General features: G+C 47.6%; 1 protein-coding gene across 1 annotated transcript in view; it reads right to left on the reverse strand.

Annotated features, from left to right (window-relative positions):
- Window positions 1-3,091: 3,091 nt before the first annotated feature.
- LOC307182298 (neurexin-3-like) overlaps window positions 3,092-23,687 on the reverse strand; it is a gene marked incomplete at its 3' end in the record, with an annotated part of 70,690 nt that continues 50,094 nt past the window's right edge. Inside the window, exon 5 of the mRNA XM_079913556.1 lies at window positions 3,092-4,585. Coding sequence (XP_079769682.1) covers window positions 3,092-3,892 — 801 coding nt within the window. The 5' untranslated portion in view covers window positions 3,893-4,585. The remainder of the gene's footprint in view (window positions 4,586-23,687) is intronic.

Below are 23,687 nucleotides of genomic sequence, written 5' to 3' on the forward strand. Positions count from 1 at the left end.
CAGGCCCCGATCACATCCATCGGAAACTGCAGGAGCCTTCCTAGCCCTTCCTACTCTTGAACTGCTAAAGCATGAAGCCCTCACACAATCAAGGGCACGGCCCATGCTACAAAGTGGGACGATCAGATGCCTGGTACACAGGACCCGCTGCTGGGACTAAGTCCCCTGGTTTCAGTTCTGCGACATTTGCAATTTAAAATGGGGGAGAGAGGAGGGAATAGACGCATCCTCACTACCCACTTTACACTATCTTTAGGGAAACGGGAAGGCATTTCTTTAGGCCATTGATCTTGTTTTATGCAGATCTGCTTGACCCTTAGCAGCTGTGATTTTCTTCCCCTTCATATTTTACGGGTGAGTTTTCCCTGCTTACTCTAAAACTCAACTGTGTGTGGAGAGAACGGGTATTTTCTAAAAGCCTGAAATGCATTTTTGTGATTGATTAGACATAATGACAATTACCAGGATCAACAGGCTTCAAGTCACCAACAATAAATTCTGGTACCTGTCCCAGCATCCATCCTCACCTCAAACTTTGCACGGCTCCAAACCAACCCAGTGTTAGTTACTACAGAGTTTATTTACTGTATTACGCATCAAGAGAATAAGGAAATACGCTGTGTGTCTGCCTTCTACAGACAGAGGTGTCAGTCCATAGCCACGAGATGATCTGAACCCTACAGAAAGAACTATTATTAAAATATACATATTGTATTTAGCTATTAAGAAATTGACTGCCTATCATCTGCTCTGAAGAGATTCCTCTGGAGACCACACACACACACACACACACACACACACACACACACCCCGAACCAAAGGGAAAAAAAAAGAGAGAGAGAGAGAAGAAATTGTATACATATACAGCATAGAGATTCTTCCTGCAGAAAAGTGCTGATCCAAACCTGCCCAGAGGAAATGAGTTCTTTTTAAACACAAAAAATGCAATCAGGGATAATCAGCAAGTTAACAACACACTTGCAAACACCCTGGTCCCTAGAAAGGAAGAATGCCGGCTTCCAAGGCAAATTCTGAGAACAGAACAGATCCTTTGGGTGAAGGAGAAAACAAGTGATCATGTCAGCATCTTCAGGCAGAACTTTCTCCAAAGCCAAGAAGCTTTGGAACTGCAGTCAGCTCCAGGAGGGACCTGCTTGTGATAAGTGCTTCAGTAACCACAGTCGCAAAGTGGCTTTGTGGGTTGGTGTTGCCTCTACCCCTCTTCCCCAACCCTTCTTCCAGTGGGTTCAATGGGGAAAAACAGAAGCCAAAAAAGGATGAGATGCATGTCTTCATCTCCCTCTCCTGCAGCCCACCCACAGGAAGGGAGGTATGATATCCAGCCCAAAAAAGGAAAGAAGCACTTGGGGTAGCCCATACTTGACCTACAAGGAGGCTCCCAACAAGATCCCCAAAGTGTCCTAGTATCCAGCACGTATCACCTGTGAAACAAACTTTGTTTTTATTTTTTAAAAAAATTTGTAATACCTACTAGTTGCTAAAATTCGTATCAACCACAACCTGCTTTAGGCATTGGGAAGTTCTGGGAAAGTTTGAGGAACACCTGCAGACATTGTTTTTAATTACAAATCCCAAGGCAGTGGGGCATCACCTGAACGAAGAGATCATGGGAGTCACCACTAAGACACTCACCTGGCTGCACCTACCTGACTTCCCTTGACCTGTTGGTTTCCAACTTTAGCTGCACAATGGAATCACCTGGGGAGCTTTAAAAATATACAAATGCTTGAACCCCGCCCCCTAGAGATTCTGATTGAATTGGTCTGGGGTGTGGCCTGAGAGTCTGTTTTTTTTTTTTTTTTGCGGTACGTGGGCCTCTCACTGTTGTGGCCTCTCCCATTGCGAAGCACAGGCTCCGGATGCGCAGGCTCAGCGGCCATGGCTCACGGGCCCAGCCGCTCCGCGGCATGTGGGATCTTCCCGGACTGGGGCACGAACCTGTGTCCCCTGCATCGGCAGGCGGACCCTCAACCACTGCGCCACCAGGGAAGGCCCTGAGAGTCTTCTAATTCCCCCAGGTGATCCTAACGGGCTACCAAGGCTGAGAGCCACATTCCACCACATCCATGAAGAGACCAGCAGGGGACGGTGACACAAACATCTCTAAACAAACAGAGGGCTTAACTCTAAAAGGATAGGAGGGGATGTAACTTCCTTGCGTCTTCCTCATCCCAACCTCCCAACACACACACCCATATGGTCACTCTGTCACTTCAACAGGTATTGAAACCTAGGCCTTCAGTGAGTCCAGGAATCTGGAATCTAAGTATTTGTTAAAGTAAAGTCTAGACCACTTTTCTCCTAATCCCAAATAGTCAGAATTTGGTGAAAAAGGTGAGGGCAGTCTAAGTCTCTGGGCATAAATCCCTCCTTCCCTCCCCCTGGGAAGTTGTAGTTGAACTTGGGAGGTTCTCCAAGGCCAGGCTGAGTATTGCCACCTCCCCTGGGGGCTTGGCTGGACAGTGCTCCTGTCTGTGCCTTCTCGCACCAGGAGAGGAGAGGACAGGAAAGAGGAAGCACAGGTGGAAAATCCTAGTGCTGGAACAAGGAGGCGAGAAGTCCCATCCCCAGATGCCCTGTCCACCTGGTAGACACCTTCCATAAGATTGCAGGAGGAGGGGCACAGCTGCAGGGCTGGATTTACAGCAGGGCCAAGTGTGGACCTGCAGTCCATCCCCGCATTTTTCTCTGCACAGGCATTCCTTATGTTAGGGACGATAAGGAAGAAGTGATGGGGAGTTTCCCATCTATCCCCAAGGGCCCAATTCTCAAGGGATCAGGAGGGACGGAGATAACCACTTTGCCCATTTCTGTCTGACTTCTCACCTTGGGCTCATCCTGCTAAGCTGCACTGTGGTGGAAGGAACTCAGCTGGGACACACATCCTGTAGTCTACTCTATCTAACTTTTTGAGTACAGCCAAATATTTGCATAAGGAGCCCATGGTTGAGTAGTCAGGATTCTCTGCTGCTAAGTTCTGATGGATTTTCCATTGAGAGCAAGCAAAGGATTTCTACCACTTCCTCAGGGAAAGGGACACAATAATCTGACATGCAGCTAAAGATGCACTTCAATGGTAGAGCTGGTTTCCGTCAGGGGTCTTGGTCCTTACCCAACCCAAGTGGGCCTCTAGCGATAGAGGAATAGGGAAGAGGGCCTTACCTTCTGAGCAGAGCTTGCCACCATAGCCGGTGGTAGAACAGTCACAGGTGGGGTGGCCATCCAGGAGGAAGCAGATCCCACCATTTTCACAGGGACGCTCACCACAGGGTCCCTCGGCATCCAACAGGACACCCTGGCTCCCCAGAAGCTGAGGCTCTGAGTTGCCATACTTGAGATCCAGGATTAATCCCTTGAAGCCGGCCATGGCCTGTACTCCATCAAGGGTCAGGGCAGAAGGTCGTATGTCTGCAGGGACTCCGCCGAGGAACAAGTCACTGACCACATCCATGTAGGGCCGCTGGGGCTGCAGCTCCCCAGACTGGCCCTCACCATCAAGCACCAGCACGGTACGCAGGCGGTCACGGCTCACCATGAGGAAGTGCCAACTGCTGTCGTTCACCTGTTTGTTGGACAGCACGGCGGTCTCGGCACAGTCCATGCTGAAGCGGAGCTGCACGTGGCCATCCACCAGGGAGAGGCAGAGGAAGTCACAAACGCCGCCGTCGTCCAGGTAGAGGAGCAGCCCCGTGGAAACATTGGTCTTGAACTGGAAGCTCAGGTCACTGCGCGTGCTGGCATCCCAGCGGAGGTAGCGTGCCCACTGGTTAGGAAGGCCCATGAACTCAAGGCCCAGGCAGAGCCCCAGCAGGGACCCCAGCAGGACGCTCACCTTCAGGGTGAAGAAAACCGAGTGCATGGTGAAGCTCATCGTGGCTGCCGGGATCAAGCCCCGGAGGGGCAGACAGGCAGAGAACAGCCCTCGGGGGAAAATCCCCCTTTGCAGTAGAAGGGAGGGAGGAAGAGGAGATGGGTGGGGGACAGAGAACACACAAGGGGAAGGAGGCACAGGCACAAAGATCAAGAGGGGGAGGAAGGAGGAAAGTGAACAAGACAGCCGCAGACGTGCTGCGGGCACACGAGCAAGAAACTCAATGAAGAGGGGAAAGACAGGGCAGCAGTAGAGGAGGACAGTCAGGTTGAGAAAGTGAGGGTGCAAAGTGTCTTTCTCCAAGAAAAGATCTCAGCTATCCATGTGGATCCGGAGGCCTTGATTCAAGGAGGAGAAAGTGCACGGCGGTGGAAGCCTTCAACAATGCTGTCCTCCCGGTGGACCCCCAAACACCCCAGCCAGGGAGGCCGGGGAGAGGGCTGGGGTCAGGGGGGCCGTGATGGAGGACAAGCGAGCAGTGAGGTGAGTCAGGTGAAAGGTAGAAACAGGACAAGGAACAGTCCTGAAGGTCTGCCTCCTAGCAGCAGGGGGCTGCGGGGAAGGGAGCAGCTGGAAGCTGAGTGTTCAGGCAGAGCAGGGCCGGGGGCAGAGTGGAAGCAGGCTCAGACTTCATGGTGCAGGCCAGAGGCAGTCCTGCCCATGACCTGCCTCCCAGGACTCCAGAGAAAAGACCTGCAGGATGAAGGGGAGGGTGGGGGAGAAGGAAACAAAGATTAGGGCCACGTGTCAGGAAAAGACTGCATCCCATTTCACAGATATTGATGGAGTGCTGACTGCGAGCCAGGCTAGTCTAATGATTCCCACAGTGCTTGGTGCTCCAAACAGAAGGGAGGGCCCGGGGTCTTCCAGAGCCACACCAGGACCCCAAGCTCAGTTCCTAATGATGCACTCAGTTTGTCCGTGTGCAAAAATAGTATAAAACCCCCAAAGCCATATCAGTACACCTTCACAATATTCATATCACAGGGTCACTTAGACAAAATTTATTTTTAACATAAGTGCTAACATTTTATACACTCAAATACACACATACAATTTTAACTCGTTTACCTGTTAAAAGACATGAACATGAAAATGACATTCTTGTTTTTTAGATTTTTCTTTTTCAGTTTGACAATCCAGTGTTTGGTGTAGGCACCCTAAGACAGACCCTCACCTTTAAATTTTTGAGAGAAATATTTATAGGAATCAGTGAAAATAAATCAGAAGGTGAGTAAAGAGCAAAAAACACTCATCTCTTAACTAAATGTTGGGGGAAAGGTCTTATTGAAAAAAATACATGCTTTGAGCTTTAAAAAAAAAGAGGCTGAGTGAATCCTAGCTCTTGTATGTGGAACTTTGAGAAAATGTCTTAATCTATTTGAGTTTCTATTTTCTCATTTATAAAGTAGAGAAAATAAAAGACTTTTTCCAAGGTTGGAGAGAAGATTCAATGAGATCTTGTATTGGAAGATTCTAGCATGAGGCTACATACATAGTAGGTGAACAATAAACACTACCTTCTTTCCTTCCTTATTTCTAGGTAGGAAGGGACGAGAAGAAGTGTCTGTACGTGCGAGTGTGCACATGTCTGTGAAGTGGGGATAGCATATTAAGACACATTTTTTTAATTAAAAAAACGGCAGAATGGACAACAAATGAACAGTTAAGGAATGTCACAGACCTAGCGCATATTACGCGTGTTTTATACTGCTTGGAAATGCACCAGCACCCAGTCAAGGGGGTGATCTGGTCACATAGCGGAGTGGAGACTTCTGTGTTCACATGAAAGCAATGAGTGCAATTTCCAAGAGCTATGCAAGTTGCTGCCTATTAATAGGCATGTTTGATAATTCACCATGGTCTCTGTCAGACCACTGTCCACTATTTTTATAATGAGCGCATTAGCAAAGCTAGTTATTACCCCTGCTTTGGAGAGGCAAACACTGTTCCTTAAGCAGGAACAAACACCTGTTTCCCCTGAATAAGCAAGCCCAACCAAAAAGAGGCTGATTAAATCCATCATGAGGAAAGCCTCTGTCTTGTCCATGCAGTGTTTCCCAAAGTGTGGCATGGGCACCTCCAGGGGTGCAAGGGATGCTTACTAGAACATGGGCACAGCAGTGTGGAGGTGCCAACTCGTGCGGAATGTGAGAACCAACTATTAAAATTTCAGAAATTTTTGAGCTGGTTGATGACACTTTGGTAGCATGAAATCAACTATGCTAGGAATATTTACACCACAGAAATAGGCAAACATCACAAATCAGAGTCTGAGAAGATGAGATTTAAGGAAAGTCTTCAGAGAGGGTGAGAGAATTAGCCACATAAATATCTGGGGAGAATGTTCCAGAAGTAATAGTCAGTGCAAAGGCCTTAAGCCTGGAGCAGGCTGGTATGTTTGAAGAACAGCAAGGAGGCTCGTACTATTGGAGTGGAGTGAGTGGAAGACATGAAGCCAGAGGCGAGGTGGGTATCAGGCAGCTAGAGAATGAGTGATGACCTAGTCTCTAAGAACGTGATCGTTGTACGAGGTGAGTTATGCCAACCAAAGCAAAAGGCAACATCCCAGGGGAGAGAGGAGATGCTTGTCCCCAAAGAGGGCTTCTTCTGGTCTAACATCTGCCATGTCTACGTATTTTTTTCATCAAATTTTTGAAAAGGGGCCACTTTCAGGGAATGTGCTCGGAGGACAGCAGCTCCCCTGCCCCCTCCCCCTATCGTGCATCTGATCTAGAAGAGCGGGGAGCAAGGCAGGCATGAGCACGAAGCCTCTCCAGAGGAGTTTCCCAAGCCAGGAAATGTTAATGAGCTGGGAAGGTAAAAATCATGTGGTATGTGATGGAGCCCACGGCATGTGAGCCCCAGAGGCCTGGGCAAGTGTTTTCTCAGTGACGCCACCCTGGCTGCTGCACCTCCCTCTCCACTCCCTGTCCTGCCCGTTTAGACCAAGGCGTGCAGCTCAAGCAAGGCCCAGGATCAGATGGCTAAAGCCAGTGGGATCCTCAGTGGGAGGCAAGGACATTCAGATGGAGGGCTCAGTGATCTGGATGAGCAGGGAGATGGGAATCCCTCTAAGTGGATAGATAGCTCCAGAAGCTTTCAGACTGGTCTAGATGTCAGCTCACCTCTGGGCCCCTGCAAGTCTCTTATGTGTCTGCAGAAATTAAATGACTTGCTCAATTCAATCTAACTACTTATTGAGCTCCGATCTTTTCCAGCCACTCCTGGATCTAAGCAGAGTAAGACACGGTTCTCGCCTTCAGGGGCATCACAAAGTAGTGGGGGAAAGTGTACTTTAGAGACATAAAACAGAGCGATAAAGAGTCCAGGCACTGGAAGCTCCGTGGGACGCAACCTGGGGGCACGGACTGCTTCACCATGGTGCTGCCACAGGGCCTTGGCATGGAGTGGGAGCTCAGGAAACATGTACAGGAAGAATGAACAGTAAAAACAGAAGCTGAAGAGCAGTGCTGAGGATCATCTGACTTCTGTCCCACGCGGCGGCCTCCACACCACCCCGCTTTGTACAATGACGGCAATCCTGCGCCAACACACTTCCCTGGATGCCCACCTCAGATGACTCCTCAGGACAAAGCAGCACATGTCTGGTGATCTGGGGTAACCCACGAGTTAAGAACTAAGCTGCCCAGGACCACTTGCTGTGAGGAGGATCATGGGAATTTACCCAGCCTGCTTAGGGGTGACCACTCTATCCCGCCTGCTGAGCCTCCTCCATCAGATTGGCAGTCCTCCCCTCCAGCCCGGACCAGCACTGGACATACTGACGTTCCCCTGCCTGCATCTTGGGGAGTCAAAAAGGCTAACCGAGGAAAACCAAGCTTTCTCTCCCACAGGCGCCAGGTAGAGTCTGATTTCAGGACTGGTAACATCAGAACTGGGTTAATCTACACTTGACACCCTATGGTCTGCCCACATTCTCTCCTAAAGCCCTTCCATTTCTTTCTTGGACTGTGGACATTTCCGTGGCCTCTAGAAAATTGCCACAGTGGCCCAGCCAAAAGCTAGAGACGACCTTACATTTAATATCACAGGCCTCGAGCCAGCCGCCCCAGGCATTTACCCTTTGGCCTTCTCTAACCCTCTGGCAGGGCTGTGCGAGGCTCAAGAAATGGGAAAATGGGAGCCAGGGAGCGCTCTCTACCGGGTAGGCCAACTGCTACCCTCTCCTGAGCCACAGGAGAACGCAGGCAGCCGCACATGCAGGTGGTTTGCTCCAGGGCCCACATGGAGGGCCCAGACTGGTGCAGAAGCTCAAACAAAATGCTTGTCTACTGTGTGAGAATCCAGCAGGAGAGGGAAAGTGAGTGACATTATCTAATTGCCAGCTAATTTACATAATTATTAAATGGCATACTCCTTATGGGGGGTTCACATCTTTGCAAACGTCTCACGATCCAGCTCCTTAGGAGGCAGCGGGGCCCTCACACAACTCCGACACATGGGCTATTTGCCATCGGCACAGCTCAGGAGATCTGGCTGCCATGTGCCTTTCCACCTCCCCCCCTACAGCTCCTCTGTTCCCTTGACAGACTCAGAGGAAAGAGGGGCCTGTGTCTAGAACCACGGTCATTGGGAACGATGATTACTGTCCTCAGTGCCTCAGACTGGGCTTGCCAGTTCTTCCTCTAGAACAGCGGTCCCTAACCTTTTGGCACCAGGGACTGGTTTCATGGAAGACAATTTTTCCACAGACCGGGGCAGGGGGGATGGTTTTGGGATGATTCAAGCGCATTACATTTATTGTGCACTTTATTTCTATTATTATTACATTGTAATATGTAATGAAATAATTATACAACTCACCGTAATGCAGAATCAGTGGAAGCCCTGAGCTCGTTGTCACTTGCCACCCACTGATAGGGTTTTGATATGAGTCTGCAAGTGACTGATTTATTATGGTCTCTGTGCAGTCAGACCTCTCTGCTAACAATCATCTGTAGTTGCAGCCGCTCCCCAGCACTAGCGTCACCGCCTCAGCTCCACCTCAGATCATCAAGCGTTAGATTTTCACAAGGAGCACGCAACCTAAATCCCTCGCATGCGCAGTTCACAGTAGGGCTCCCGCTCCTATGAGAATCTAATGCTGCCCCCGATCTGACAGGAGGCGGAGCTCAGGCGGTAATGCGAGCGAAGGGGAGCGGCTGTAAATACAGATGAAGCTTCGCTTGCTGGCCCGCTGCTCACCTCCTGCTGTGTGGCCTGGTTCCTAATAGGCCACGGACTGGTCTGTGGCCCAGGGTTTGGGGACCCCCTGCTCTGGAACTTCTCATCAGCATCCTTCTTATGTCCCTCATCAGGACCAGAAAGTCCCTATAATGGCTCTCTGTTGGTTCTACTGGCCTCCCTTTCACCATACCCCTTGCCCCCCTTTGAAGGTAAAATGATTTTCACCACCAATGTGAGTCCAGGTCATTTAGGTGGGCTTCATCCCAACCCCAGATCTTGTGAGCCAATTTAGCCAATTAGGACATTCTAATCTCCTGCCATAGTGATTAGTTTAAAGATGGGTCTGTCAACCAAACTGAGTCAAACCGGAGTTCACTCTGGAACTTTTTCTGGAATTATTGGGAGAAGGGCCCTCTTTTTTTACCTCATTGTCAAACAACTATAGTGAAATCCAGAATTGATAAGAGATACCACTGTTACTATTCCAGATAATCTTGTCTAATAATGAAGACAACAAAGAAGTAGAGCCAAGAGATGGACAGAGATGGGTTTCTAGCGGTGTTTTAGCACCTAAATGTAGCCAGACCTGAAGCCCAATGGATCCTGGGACTTTCATTACATGAACCAAAACTTTCTTTTTTCTCCTTGCTTAAGTAAGTTCTAGTTGGGTTGTGACCAAGAGTCCTGACTGATACACTCCTAATACTAAACCTTAAAAAAATACTGTCATTGGGCTTCCCTGGTGGCGCAGTGGTTGAGAGTCCGCCTGCTGATGCAGGGGACCCGGGTTCGTGCTCCAGTCCTGGAAGATCCCACATGCCACAGAGCGGCTGGGCCCGTGAGCCATGGCCGCTGAGCCTGCGCGTCCGGAGCCTGCGCTCCGCAATGGGAGAGGCCACAGCAGTGAGAGGCCTGCGTACAGCCAAAAAAAAAAAAAAAAAATACTGTCATTGACACATCAACAGAAGCTTTCATTTCATATGGCCACTCATACCTGGCAGGACTCCCTGTGACTTGAGAGACATGTCAGATGTCGCACCCCTACCACCAATGCTCTATACCCCTCTTGCCCATGTCCCTGGGCATGCTCTATCCCCAGGTGCTTTGGAGGGGGATGCAGGCTCATCCTTGCACAACAGCCTCAGAGATTCACTCTGTCAACTAAACTATGCCCCTCTTGACACTACACCACTAGGGCAGCCCCTCACACTCAGTACTCTCTATCTTAACTCAACAGCAAAGACTCTACTGCAGGCAGGGGTGGTGGGGATGGGGGTGTGGGAGGGTGAAGGCATGAATTCCCTCCGAAATATGAAAGTAGTTCAGGGCAGGGATGCAGAGCATGGGCTTTGGCGTCAGGCAGGGCTGTATTTAAACCCAGACTGTCATTACTATAGCTATTTAGCCTTGGGCAACTCTCTGAGTCTTTGATTCATCTGAGAGAGAGAGAGAGAGAGAGAGAATGATAATACCTATGTCATAGGGTAGTTTTGGACTTTATTAACTTTTAAAATGCACAGAGAGGTACAACTACTTTTGGAAAACTGCATGGCAATAGCTACTAAAGCTGAATATTTTTGTCCCATGACTCCATAATTCCCCTCCTAGGTATACACCAGCAGAAATGCTTACCTATGTCCAACCCAAGACATGCACAAAAATCTTCATAACAACATTAGTCATAACAGCCAAAACCTAGAAAATAACCCAATGTCCATCTGCGGTAGAATGGAATAGAAAATTGTCATCTATTCATGCAAAATGCCATACAGCACTGAGAATGATTGGTCTTCAGAGAGCCACATGGATGCATCTCACAGAAGAGCACATATTCTTTCTTTTTTTTTCGCAGTACGCGGGCCTCTCACTGTTGTGGCCTCTCCCGTTGCGGAGCGCAGGCTCCGGACGCGCAGGCTTAGCAGCCATGGCTCACGGGCCCAGCCATTCCGCAGCATGTGGGATCTTCCTGGACTGGGGCACGAATCCGTGTCCCCTGCATCGGCAGGTGGACCCTCAACCACTGTGCCACCAGGGAAGTCCTTCTTTTTTTTTTTTTTAACATCTTTATTGGAGTATAATTGCTGTACAATGGTGTGTCAGTTTCTGCTTTATAACAAACTGAATCAGCTATACATATACATACATCTCCATATCTCCTCCCTCTTGCGTCTCCCTCCCACCCTCCCTATCCCACCCCTCTAGGTGGTCACAAAGCACCGAGCTGATCTCCCTGTGCTATGCGGCTGCTTCCCACTAGCTATCCATTTTACATTTGGTGGTGTATATATGTCCATGCCACTCTCACACTTAGTCCCAGCTTACCCTTCCCCCTCCCTGTGTCAGTCTCTAAGGTCCAAACAGAACACAGGCATTAGAGTAAGTGCCCATTTCAGGGAGGTTAAACCCATGGGCTCTGGAGCCAGATCTCCTGAGTGCAAATCCCAGATGTACCACTAGCTACCTGTGTAACCTGGAGCAAGTCACTTATCTTCTCTGAGCCTCAGCTGCCTCATCTGTAAAATGGAGTTAATAGTGAGTTACCATGGAAGGGCACTTAATAAGGGTAAAGCCCTTAGACAGCAGTGCTCGGCACAGGTAAGTACCGAGTGAATGCTAGCTACCGCTGCTGCCGCTGCCGCTACTTGCCCTTGATGCTTGTATTTCCTCCTAGCAGCATGGCTGACGTTGGTGCCTCAACTGGCCTGCTCGGGAGAGTAACATGGACAGATGGACATCTTTTAAACTTCATCCCAATGACACAGACAATGGTAAGAGTCACATCTGAGTCTTCGTGTGAGGAACCTTTGGAGGTACAGGGGTGTTTGGACATACAGAGGCAACTCGACAGTAGCAAGAGCAGTATCTTCAGGGGCCTGAGGCAGTCTTAAATTGGAAGGGAGATCCCGCAGGCTCTCTCAAGGACAGAGTTTCTGTCTAGTGAATGGAAGTTCTAGAAAGAGTATTAGTGTCTTTATCTTACACACAGACCACCTTCAGATGAAGTGGGCTACCCCGTCACTGGAGATATCCCGGAAGAGACTGGAAACCCTTTGGCGCTGCATGTCCAGTACTAAATAGGTCTTTGCATGAAGTGCAATAGAGTCCAGAAGAACAAAAGATGACTCTGGCCCAGTGTGGTCAGGGAAGAATTCTCAGTGGAGGGGGAACTTAATGGAACCTTGAAGGATACGAGGCATAGGCAACTGAGGAAAAGTCTGCTGTGGGGAAAAGACCGCTAGACCAGAGTCAGAACGAGGCTCTGTCTTTCCACTAACTATGGGTCAGGTGACCTTATGGGAAACTCTATGATCTATCCAATTTTCATTTCTTCTCTTGTAAATTAGGGAAAACAATGAATCCACCTTCCAGGATGTCGTGAACACCTAAGGAGGTAAAAGACTACACAACGTAAGGTGATAATCATGCCTTCTTATTGTCATGCCTGACAGTCCTTTAAGGTTCATACTAAAAGCACCTCATGGCATTAGTCTCTGCCCCTCCTATCACTTTTACTCCATCCTAAGGGTGTCCTGAGTTTTCTAGTGTGCAAAACGCAACCACGACAAATGCTCCCCCACAGACGACAGAACTCAGGCCTTGCAAGGTGCCGACAGGCTTTCCAGCATCCTAGGTGCAGCTAGGAACTCAAGAGGCTGTGGTCATTCCCTCATTCATCCTCCTCCCTCCCCCGTCCCCTCCTCTCCCAGACAGCGGGCCTCCCAGTCCAGAGTTCCAAGCCATGGGCTGGGAAGCCATCTGGCTGCTGGGAGAGTTAATAATTTATAGTGAAGATAATCACCCTTCAAGATCCTCGCCTCTTGGGACCATTAAAAAGGATTCCATTGAGAGTCAGTGAGTTCTTTACATGAGGGGATAGGGAGAAGGGGAGAGGGGAGGGCTGGATGCGGGGAGGAAACGGGGAAGAGAAAGGGAGGGAAAAATCAACTAGGTGCTCAGCTGATCTTCCACCTAACTGAGGTAGGGGGAGAGGGAAATTATTCAGTTCAGGAAGACAATCTTATCCAGCTTGCGCAGCACCAGCCCAGAAAGAGTGCAATTTACGGTCTTTTCTCCTAGCCAACTCTCTCTACACAAAGAGAAAAAAATCAAACATGCAAGAGATGCAGAGAGAGATGCAGACAAGAGGAAACAAGCCTGCCCAGCAGTCATGTCTGGGGCTGCTGGGATGGCTCTCTCTGTTCTCTTTCCAGGGCACAGTAAGGCCCCCACTGTGCTAACTACTCCCATTACTTGACAAATTCTCCATTAACAAGCAAGCGGTGCCAGAGCCGACGGGGGTAAAGCAGAAAGGACTCACCGGGGCTCTGCACAGACTTGAGGTGCGCAGACCCAGACCCGTGAGTCCCCAGCTTCATTACGGGGCAAACGCAGGGCCTGACACAGCCCTTCTGTGGGGTGCACCTTGGAGGCGTGAGGTGCAGGCTACGCTTCCTGCAGTGTGATGCGATGGCTGAGGGTAGAGGAGCACGTGCGGGCAGGGACGGGGAATGCCATCTCTAGGAAGGATTACAGCGGGAGTGTGGACTGAGCCTGGGGGTCTGGGGCAGGCTAAGGACAGCCTCTAAGAAGGAGGCAGAGCTGATCAGTGTGTTCAGGACCAAGGCAATGGCAGCTTGGTCCTCCCGTGACTTTGGAAAGCCGCACTGTTCTCCCAGCACACACATCTTACAAAAGAGAAGCGGCACCCACAGCAAGCACTCCTATCACACTCACTCTGTGCAAGGCATACACCAAGTATCTTACACTCTAAGAAGTAGTCACTATTATTATTCCTATTTTATAGATGAGTAAACTGAGACCCCCCAAGAGATCAAATAATTTTCCCAGAGTCACACAGCTAATAAGGGGTAAAACCAGGTCTGGCTCCAAAATCCATGCCGCGGCCCTGCCATCTCCTCTTCTCCACACTCAGGCTGCCCAGGGTTCCCTGACTCTGTGTCAGGACATTCCAGTCCTGGCCCAGAGAGCCAAGATCTCAAAGGGGAGTGCTCTGGCTACACTCTGATCAATTTAACTATACCAATGATTCCCTCTCCCCAGACCATGTACCAGCCTCCTAACAGGTCTCCCTGCTTCCATCCTTGCCCCTTATGGGATATCTTCTACACAGTAGTCAGAGTGACCTTGTAAAGTGGACGTCATTATTTCCTTATTCAAAATCCTCCAATAATTTCTCTACATACTCAGAATGAAATCCAACATCCTCCCTGTGGCCTACAAGACCCTACATGGTCTGGCCCCCAGGCCACCTCTCCAATCTCATCTACTTCTCATCTCCTTACTTACTGGGCCTCAGACATGCTGCCTCTTTGGAGTTTGCAGAATTCACCGAGTACAGTTTAACCTCAGAGCCTTTGCGTGGGCTGTTCCCACTGCCTGGACTGCCCTTCCCCAAACCTTCTCACGTTCCACTCCCTCTCCTCCAGATCTCCACTCCAGCATCTCCTCTTTCTAAAATAGCTTTGGGGTACCAGTTAGCACTCTCCAGTCTTCTCACCTTCCATCTTTGTGGAGAAACTGTGTGCCTCCTTATCTTCCCATCCTATCTGTTGCCTAGGAATTGAAAAGGAGATGCAGGTACTGCCAAGAAACAACCAGACCTTAGCGCCGACCCTTCCCAGGAAGTCATCGCCTGAGAGAGGGAGGTGGCCAGAGGAAAGGGATCTAAATCAGAAAAGTGTTTTTGTCAGATGAGCATCCCTGTCAGTGGCTAAGGAGGCCTGGGCAGGGCACAATGACCCAATGACCACATCTGTTGCAACACCCCCAGATCCCACTGGTCACTGTCCCCACTGCCAATTCCCACAGACTATGAATTGTTGCCAACCCTCATAGTCTGTCCTGCAGAGAGGCATAAACATGTGAAGAGAAGAAAGGAAGACAGTGGCAAGGAAAAGACACGGCTAGGGGGCACTCTTGGGACTCTCCCAGATCAGGGCAAGTTATTAGCAGCTTACAAGCTTTGCAGGAATGTGGGTATGGTGCCTGGCACACAGTGAGTCATAGATAAATGTTTGCTGAGATAAATGTTTGCTGACTCAACTAAGGTGAGGAAGCAAATGGAAGTTAGAAGAATTCAAGGGAGAGACTTCTGGGTCAGACCACTGGCAGACCAGGTCTAGTATCTCATTCCCGACAATATAATAGGTACTGCTGCTGCCCCGCACCCCCAAAGATGAAGAACGTCAGAGCTGGAGAAGACAGTGAAGATCACCTGATTCAAACCCTTCATTCTAGGCGGGGGATGGAGGAAGGACCCTGGGGATGGTCAAGCTAGTGTCCAAGATCTCACAACTGGGCAGTGCCAAAGTGACACTAGACCCCAGGGATCTGGACCCTTTGTCCAGGGATCTTTCCATGAGACCAGTGGCTTTCCTTTCTTAGGTCACTGAGACACTTATTTCTTCCAAAAGAAGAAGTAATGCATCAAAACCCAAAATATGACAGTGAAAAGCAGAGTTGCTCTGTAGAAGTGGGAGGTGAAAGCTCCCTTTCCCCCATCTTGACTTCCAGAGTGGTTCTCAAGATTGTATCATCAAAACCTCTAGAGTCCTAAAGGGCAGTTTCAAAACCACTGTACCATACCAGCCTCAACATAGAAAGGGCTATCGCTCAGATCTCCTACTTTCCCCTCCAAAAGCTACAAAGAGACTGTCATTTACACAAATCTCTCTTGAACAGATTTGCCTTTTCATTCGTACTAGCTTGGGACTGAGTCTTACAACCTTTGCATCTCTTACAGTTGCTAGCATCCGTGAATACTCATGAGAGGGACACATTCCTTGAGTTTACCACCCTCTGCATGAAATGGGTCTGCCTATTATTTGTCCTGAGTTTCTCCCCAGTAAATTTCAAGCAGTGTCCCTGCCCTCTGCCCTGGTATTCTGAGGTTTGGTTAAGAGCTAGACTCTGAAGTCAGACAGAACCAGATTCTGATCCCAGCTCACCACTTAGGAGCTATGTAAACTTTGGCAGGTACTTAATTCCTCCGAACCTCAGGGTTCTCATCTGTAAAACAGGAGAGGTAATACTAGTAGCTAAAGGTTTGCTGTGAGGATTCAGGGGCAGTGGGGGTGTGCACACAAAGCTCCTAGCAGAAACTGGCCCGCAGCAAGCATTCAATGACTGTTAGCCGTTACCATCACCATCATTGCTATTTCTCTGCTGGCCTTATGCACATAATAATTCTGGTGTTAATGACCAAAATTCTTCACCTCTCTCTATCTCTAGGCACTTTACCATCTAACATTACTGCACCCAACCCTTGACACCAAGCTCAGACATGTGACTTGCTTTGGCGGAATGGGATGTTAGCAAACATGACATGAGCGGAGGCTTGGAAAGTAATTTTACATTTTTTTGTGGCTCACCCTTGCTCCTCTGCCATGAGACCATGCCTAAGCTCACCTCCTAGAGGATGAGATATGTAAAAGGGAAGTGAGTCATCGCAGAGAGCCCCAATCCTGAGGCAGCTAAGGAAACAACGCCCAAGTTCTTAGCTCCAGATTTACTGTGAGCCCTTAACATGGAACCTCCAAGCCTATGAACCCCATGATATGGTCCAGCCTCAACAGCTTCAGTGTCACTGACTTTTCTGAAGGACATCACCACAGAGAAGCAAAAGGTGGGAGCCTTGTGAGAGCAGAAGCTCGGTGGTGTGTAAAGTCAGTGGATCAGGGCAGCTTCTGTACGCTGGGAGCAGAGAATGTACAACCAGCAATACACATGGAAACCGCCATACATAACACGCATGGAGCAAACAAATAGGTACTAAGTCCCTATAGCAATGACCTCATAAGGTTCATTAAAAGTAGTATGCACTAATGTGTGTAGAGTACCTCAGAGTTTACAAAACACTCTCATCTTACCTTCATAGTGACAAGATGTCAATTTTTTCAACTCTCTTTTACATATGAAGAAAGTGAAGCTCAGAGAGAGAACGTGGTTTGTTCAGGTTCACAGAACCAGTAAGTGATGTAACTGAATCTTAAATTCAGGCCCTTGAACAGTAAGTCCTATGTTTCTATCATTATGTCACACTGATTAGCATTAGATCATTACTTCTGGGATCTGTTAGATAAGGAAGGTGAATACATGAATCCTCCCTTCACATGTCCTCAGTACACTTCATAATCAATCATAGAAACTTTCTATTAAGCCAGATGGAGCCTCAGACTCCCTCTCAAACCAAGGGTCAAAGCATATACTACCCATACATCAATCACACCATAACATTTGAAGTGAAACCTCTGGGCTTACCCTGCAGTAATTAAACACATTGGATGGCACTCAATGGACTCACCTATGCCAGACTGTCTTATAACAGATAGTGAGTTATTACCTAATGACAAACTTTTCATCTAGGTTACCAATCCAAAATGTGCAATCATTCAAACACAGTTTTCATTATCCTCAAAAGGTAGAAAGTTCCCATGACATCTTTCTCTACAAAGTTCTAGGTTTAACTTAATAGTAAAAATATCTTGAAGTTTCTAAAATAAAAAATCAGTGTCACTTTCAAACTCATGGCTCAAAAAATTAACTAGTCTATCAACATGACTTCAACTTTAGGGCTCATTGAATAATTCTGTAATATTTAAGGTCTTTTGTTTATGATACATTATTATATAATCAGGACTACCTGTAATTTTGCATTAATTTTCCCAATTTACTTATTAGTACCCATTTATATCTTAGCTTTAAAAAATGTGCTATGTTTGAAAGGTAACAAAATTCCACCTCTTCTGTAAAATATCCTATAACTCCATCTCTCTAAGCCAGAATGGGCTTTTGTTATTCTAAACTAAGGAAGTCTTTTTATAAACAGAAAGGTGAGTGCCTAAGAGACGGTGACCAGAGGGAGCTAAGAAGTCACAATCTTCACTTCATTCAACACAACTCACACTTATTCATTCATTCAACAAACCCCCAATAAATACCTGCTACTTACCAGGCACCACATAAGGTCCTGACTCCCAAAGATCCCAGCCACTTAGGGAGCGAGGGGAGATAAACGTGCAAACAACAGTCATAATGGGAGGTGATGGTACTTTAATAAAAATGTACAACTGTTACATGAGCACAAAAGATGGAGCCAATGACTAGCCAAGAGGGAGAAGAAGACTTTTGAGCTGCACTTCAAAGCATGAGGGTTTTTGCTAGACCAAGCCATGGGGGTGGTATGCCAGCAGAGGGAAAGGCATGAATGAAGGCAGGGAAAAGGTAAAGATCGTGGGATACTCAGGAAGTAATCAGAAGTTCTATTTGGCTGGAAGGTAGGGTGGGTGGGAGGTAAGAGTGGGGAAAAATGTAAAGCTCGAGAGCCGTGCTGGAGGCAGAGTTCCAAAGGGCTTGGATGCCAAGCTCAAGAGACCTTGGGGACCCACCGAGAGACTTTAAACAGAGGGAACGATGGGATAAAGTCTGCATTTTAGATGGTGTGGGAACTAGTTTTAAAAGGAATACATGAGGACACAGAGAAACCAATTAAGAGGTCATTGCTCTTATCCAGAAGATAGGGAAAGATCCTGAACTTGATCCCTATACCTAGTTCTTAACCATCCATGGCCATACCCCACATACCTGAACAGCCAGGTTGATCCAATCCCCGAGACCACATCCTATCCATGTAGATAATCCAAAAGAGGGAGAAAGTAGCTAATAGTCCCTGTTCTAGACTCCGTGCTTTCCCTTGGAACTGCCTGATTTTCAGAATTCCTGACTCTATCTTGACATGTCCAGACCTCTCAACCTCTGGTCACATGCCTACACAACCAAGTGCTTTTGTCCTCAAGCCTCCAGATAGATAGTTATTTGATGCCTCAAATCCTCCCTGGGGTGCAGGGTGCTCAGGGGTGAGCCAGGGCTGCTCTAGGAATAGTGGGCCAAAATAGAAGCTTAGCAGGTACGACCCAATTCTGAAACCTGAATACCCACCTCCAACATCATCAGGACAAAGGATGACCACATGTCTGAACCCACTGGGTGCTCTAAAAGGAAGCCAACCCCATCCTGAGCACCGAAAAGGAAAAAAAGAACACGTTAAGTCTGGTGCAAGTGTGCCTATGAAGGTGGGATAGGAATGGCCTTCAGAAGAAATTCTACAAGGATTAGTCCACCAGAATTAGCCTAAACCCACATTTCCTAAAGTGTGCTCCTTAGAAAACCAATCCTATGAGATGCTCTAAAAACAAAAAGAAAAAGAAAGAAAAGTCTTCATGGTCAAATACGCTTCAGAAACATTGCTATTGACAGAATATTTGTCAATTTTCATTGACAAACATTCATATATAGAAGCCTGATACCCAATGTGATGGTATTAGGAGGTAGGGCCTTTAGGAGGTGATTGGACATAAAGGTGGAGCCCTCACAAATGGGATTACGGCCCTTATAAGGAGAGACACGAGAGAGCTTGCTTCCCCCCATCTCTCTGCTCTCTGTCATGTGAGGATACAAGAAGACAGCCATCTGCAAATCAGGAAGTGGTTCCTTCCCAGAAACCAGATCTGCCTGTACCTTGATCCGAGACTTCCCAGCCTCCAGAACTGTGAGAAATAAATGTTTGCTGTTGAAGCCACCCACTCTACAGTATATTTATTATAGCAGCCTGAGCTGACTTAGACAGACATCAAACTGTTTCCCCCTTTTTAGAGATTTGCAATGAACAGTAGAATATTAAAGGCTCCAAGGAGCCTTGTAGGAAAGAAATGTGAATGAATCTGGTTGAGCTTCCTCTTTTGAAGATGGGCAAACTGAGGCTTGAAACATTTCTTCATAGCTCTTCATTGTTAGTTACTGTTCCCTAAGCTGCAAGTGAAGATAAGCGACCATCTGGCAAGGACCATGCCTTACTCTCTATGAATGCCCAGAGCCTGGTCACCTGCTTGATTTTCAAGAGGTCCCTGAATATTTGTTGACTGATGTGGACAAAAGAAAATTTGGAGTTCTTTTGAGTGGAGATCAGTACGCAAGCCTTAGATATTTTATCATTCTCTCATTCATCCACTCAAAAATATTTATTGAGCACCTATTATGTTCTGTGTGTGCTGCTAGCCCTGGGAAAAGAGCTATGAATAAGACAGGCCCAGCCTTTACCCTCAGTGAGCTTACAGCCTCATCAGGGAGGGAAGATCAAGAACGCTTGAAAAGTAGTGACAGGCTCTGCAAAGATAAAGTATAGGTTTGAGGTGCTCCAGCCCCCTCCATCTTTCTCCTAGAGTCTCTCTTTCCAAGGATGGCTGTTATTTCTATTACTGTATCACCATTAAAATAGTTTCCTTCCCACACTCACCCTCTTGCTTCCTTATTTGTAGTACAAAAAAAAAAAAAAAAAAGGAAAAAGAAAAAGAAAAAAAGAAAATTTCCCAACACACTGTCAGAGTAAAAGTAATTGTGAAATCCCAAGTATATATGGAGCTGTGACTGCCTCTCCATGGAAACATGTCCTCCCCAGGAAGCATCTGCCCTTCTCAGTTAGTCAGAAAGAGCCAGCACACAGAGCCCCATTCAAGGCAACGTGGGGGCTGGTCTCTACAACACCTTCCCCAAATAATAAGGCTCCCAGAGAGTTTAGCTTGGGTCAGCCCAAGCTCCTCTAGCAGCTGTGCGTGTGTGTGTGTGTGTGTGTTCTGCCCATTTTATTCCTGAGGCTTGGACTTCCCCACTCAGGCAGTTGCTCTCCGACCCTGGGTAGCCAGCTGTGCCTCTTTTGAACTCTTCCCTCTGTGGCCTCTGGAATTCTTGTTGTTCATACTTGACTTCTCACAACACAAAAGACTGTATCTTCTCTAATCGAATGATTTCTCTGCCAAACACTCTTAGTTGGGGCCACTTCTATCTCGGGGTGGGAGCTGAGTAGACAATGTCCTTTCTTCCCACCCTTGTTCCTCCATTGTCGTTCAAGGGTCCTATGCCATCTGCAACCCCATCCTCTCTCTATCCTCATAGCGCTTATCTACTACCTGTGGTCAATTAGGTTATTGTTTAAAAATATTCACTTACCAACCCAACTACCTCCATGGGTAGAGTGTACTTCCCCACCCCTTGACTTTAGCCAAAGAAATGTTAGCAGGCATGACACGACCAAAGGTTTGAAAACTGCTTGTTCTTTTACACCTCTGCCATCATGATGAGAAGAGCAGCCTGAGCTAGCCTGCCAGTCTCAAGAGGTGAATGACCAGAGCCATTTCAGCCAGCCCCCTCAACCATGACCAACCCAGATCAACCAGATCCCATACAACCTGCAGATGCAAAATCAACAGAATTAGCCAGATGAGTCTGGCCCAAATCTACTATCTCCAGGTGTGGAGCTAAATCAGTGTGTGCTATATGTTAAATGCCAGCAAGATTTTTATAGTTATTTGTTATGCAGTAAAAACTGACCAATACATACATACATACAAAAACTGACCAATACATCATCCCAAGATTACTCTGTCACATTTGCTGAGACATTTAACTGACCAACAGTTCCCTCCTGCACCCTGACTCCTACCACTGTGTACAATTCCCATGTGCATAGTGCCCTAGGTTCATAGCCCTTGTTCTCTTCTGCTCCATAACTTTCACCTTCATCCTTACCCCCTTCATACCCACCTGGACTTTGACCTCATCCGGAACTACTTCTCCACCAAACACCTATCTCAGAAAAATCTTATTTCTATCTCGCATCCTGTCCTAATCCTCTTCTTTAAACTTGTAGAGCCACAGCACCCCGATCTCTTCACTCTCACAGTATATCGCCCCTTCCCCACCGCCTTCGCTTAATCTTACCTAGAAGTTCATGGCCAGTCATTCCCTCACCCCTTGGACTCCCAACACATCCACACCAACAGTCCTCCCACTTGAGGAAATCTAAGCACACACTTCCCTTGCCCTTGAGCAACTGATCAGTACCAGAAACCAACAGCCCATCCGTGTCATTGAGTTCAACTACAATTCTGTCCCTGTCACCCTCAGTGACTCAGCAAGCCTTAAACTTTTTCCCAATCTGCTCCCTTCTGCAGCTCTTCTAAACCCTTTCCACCTTCTTCACTAAGCAGGTGCTACAGGGGCTCCTGTGTTACTGAGAAAAATGGAGGCCTTTAGTCATGAAGGCCTGTAATCCCCTCCCCTTCAGCTACACTTTGCTCCCTCCCGTCTCGATGAAATCTGGTCCTGTCAAGACTGCCTCCTCGTCAGTGCTTTCTCCCAGCCATCCCACCTCCCAGGAGCTTCTTCTATCAATACTTCCCTCTCTTCTGTACCCTCTCCACTCCTTTCCCACCTACCCACTGCTCAGCAGCATTCTAGTAATCTGAAAATGAAACAAACATTTTCCCTCTTCCCCCACCTTTGAGATAATCTCTGTAATTCTTTTCTCCATTAAAACTCAAAATCTCCATTCCTCCCATTCTGTCCTAATCCTCTGCATTCTGGCTTCTGTCTCCCATGTGTCCCCGACTCACAAAGCTCTTCCCAAGGTTACCAGTGGCTCTGGGAATACCCAGACCAGAGCTTCTTCTCAACTCCCACCCTCTGAGGACTTCTGGCTGCTTTTGAGCCTGTTGGACCCCTTTTTATGAATCTCCTGCCTCTATCCTCCACTTCCTTCTTTGAAAACCACTCTTTCAAAGCCACTTCACCTTTGAAAGTCACTCTCAGTGCAGTTGCTGCTCTTCTCCCCTCCTCCTTTGGATGTCAGTGTCCCAAGGTCTCATAAACTACCCACTTCTGATCCAGGATGTCACGCAGGCAACTCAGACATAACTAAAACCAAATTCATTATCTCCCTCCTTCTCATCCTCCCTTAACAGTTTCTCCTGATTTTTTATCTTTCTTAATATCATCATCCATTCACTAAACCCAGCTAGCAACCTGGGCGTTATCCCATTAGCCTCATCTCACAACTCCACATCCCATCAGCCTTCACATGTTCTGATGCCGTCTCTCAAATGTCCCTCATTTCCTTCTCTCTCTCCTGTCATCTTTCCATATCCCTCTCTCCTCCTTCCCTTCCTCCCCACCCACCCCACTCACTCAGTTCAGGCACATCTCTCTCATTTGGATTATTTCATAATCCTAATAACTGACCTTTGTATTTCCAGCTTCTTCCTACTCCCAACTCTCCTTATACACTGCTTCCAAGCCAGAATTAACTTTCTAAAACTCACATTTAAACATAGCACTCCCATGCTTCTAAAGAAATTCCAAAGCCTCCGTTGTTGCCAAAAGGAAAGAGTCCAATCTCCGTAGAATCAGACTCCAGGATCAACTAACATTTTTGAAATCTTACCAGATACCAAGCACTGTTCTCATTTTATTCCTACAGAAACCCACTGATATGTCATTACTTCAATTTTAGGGATCGGGAAAATTGAGATTACAAGGCTAAGTAACTTGCTCAAGGTCACACAGCTAGGAATTAGCTAAGATCAAACACAAGCCTTCTTACTCAAATCGGGGTGCTTTCCATTGAGTCCTTTAGTGATTAGCCTGTGACATTAATAACTTGGACTTTGGCTGCATGATAGTCTATGTATAGCTGATGGAGCTCCTCAAAAGTGGCCTCCCTCTTCCAAATTTGTCACCCTATTCAATTTCCTCT

This window comes from Stenella coeruleoalba (genome assembly GCF_951394435.1).
Source record: "Stenella coeruleoalba genome assembly, chromosome: 2".
Classification (NCBI taxonomy): domain Eukaryota; kingdom Metazoa; phylum Chordata; class Mammalia; order Artiodactyla; family Delphinidae; genus Stenella; species Stenella coeruleoalba.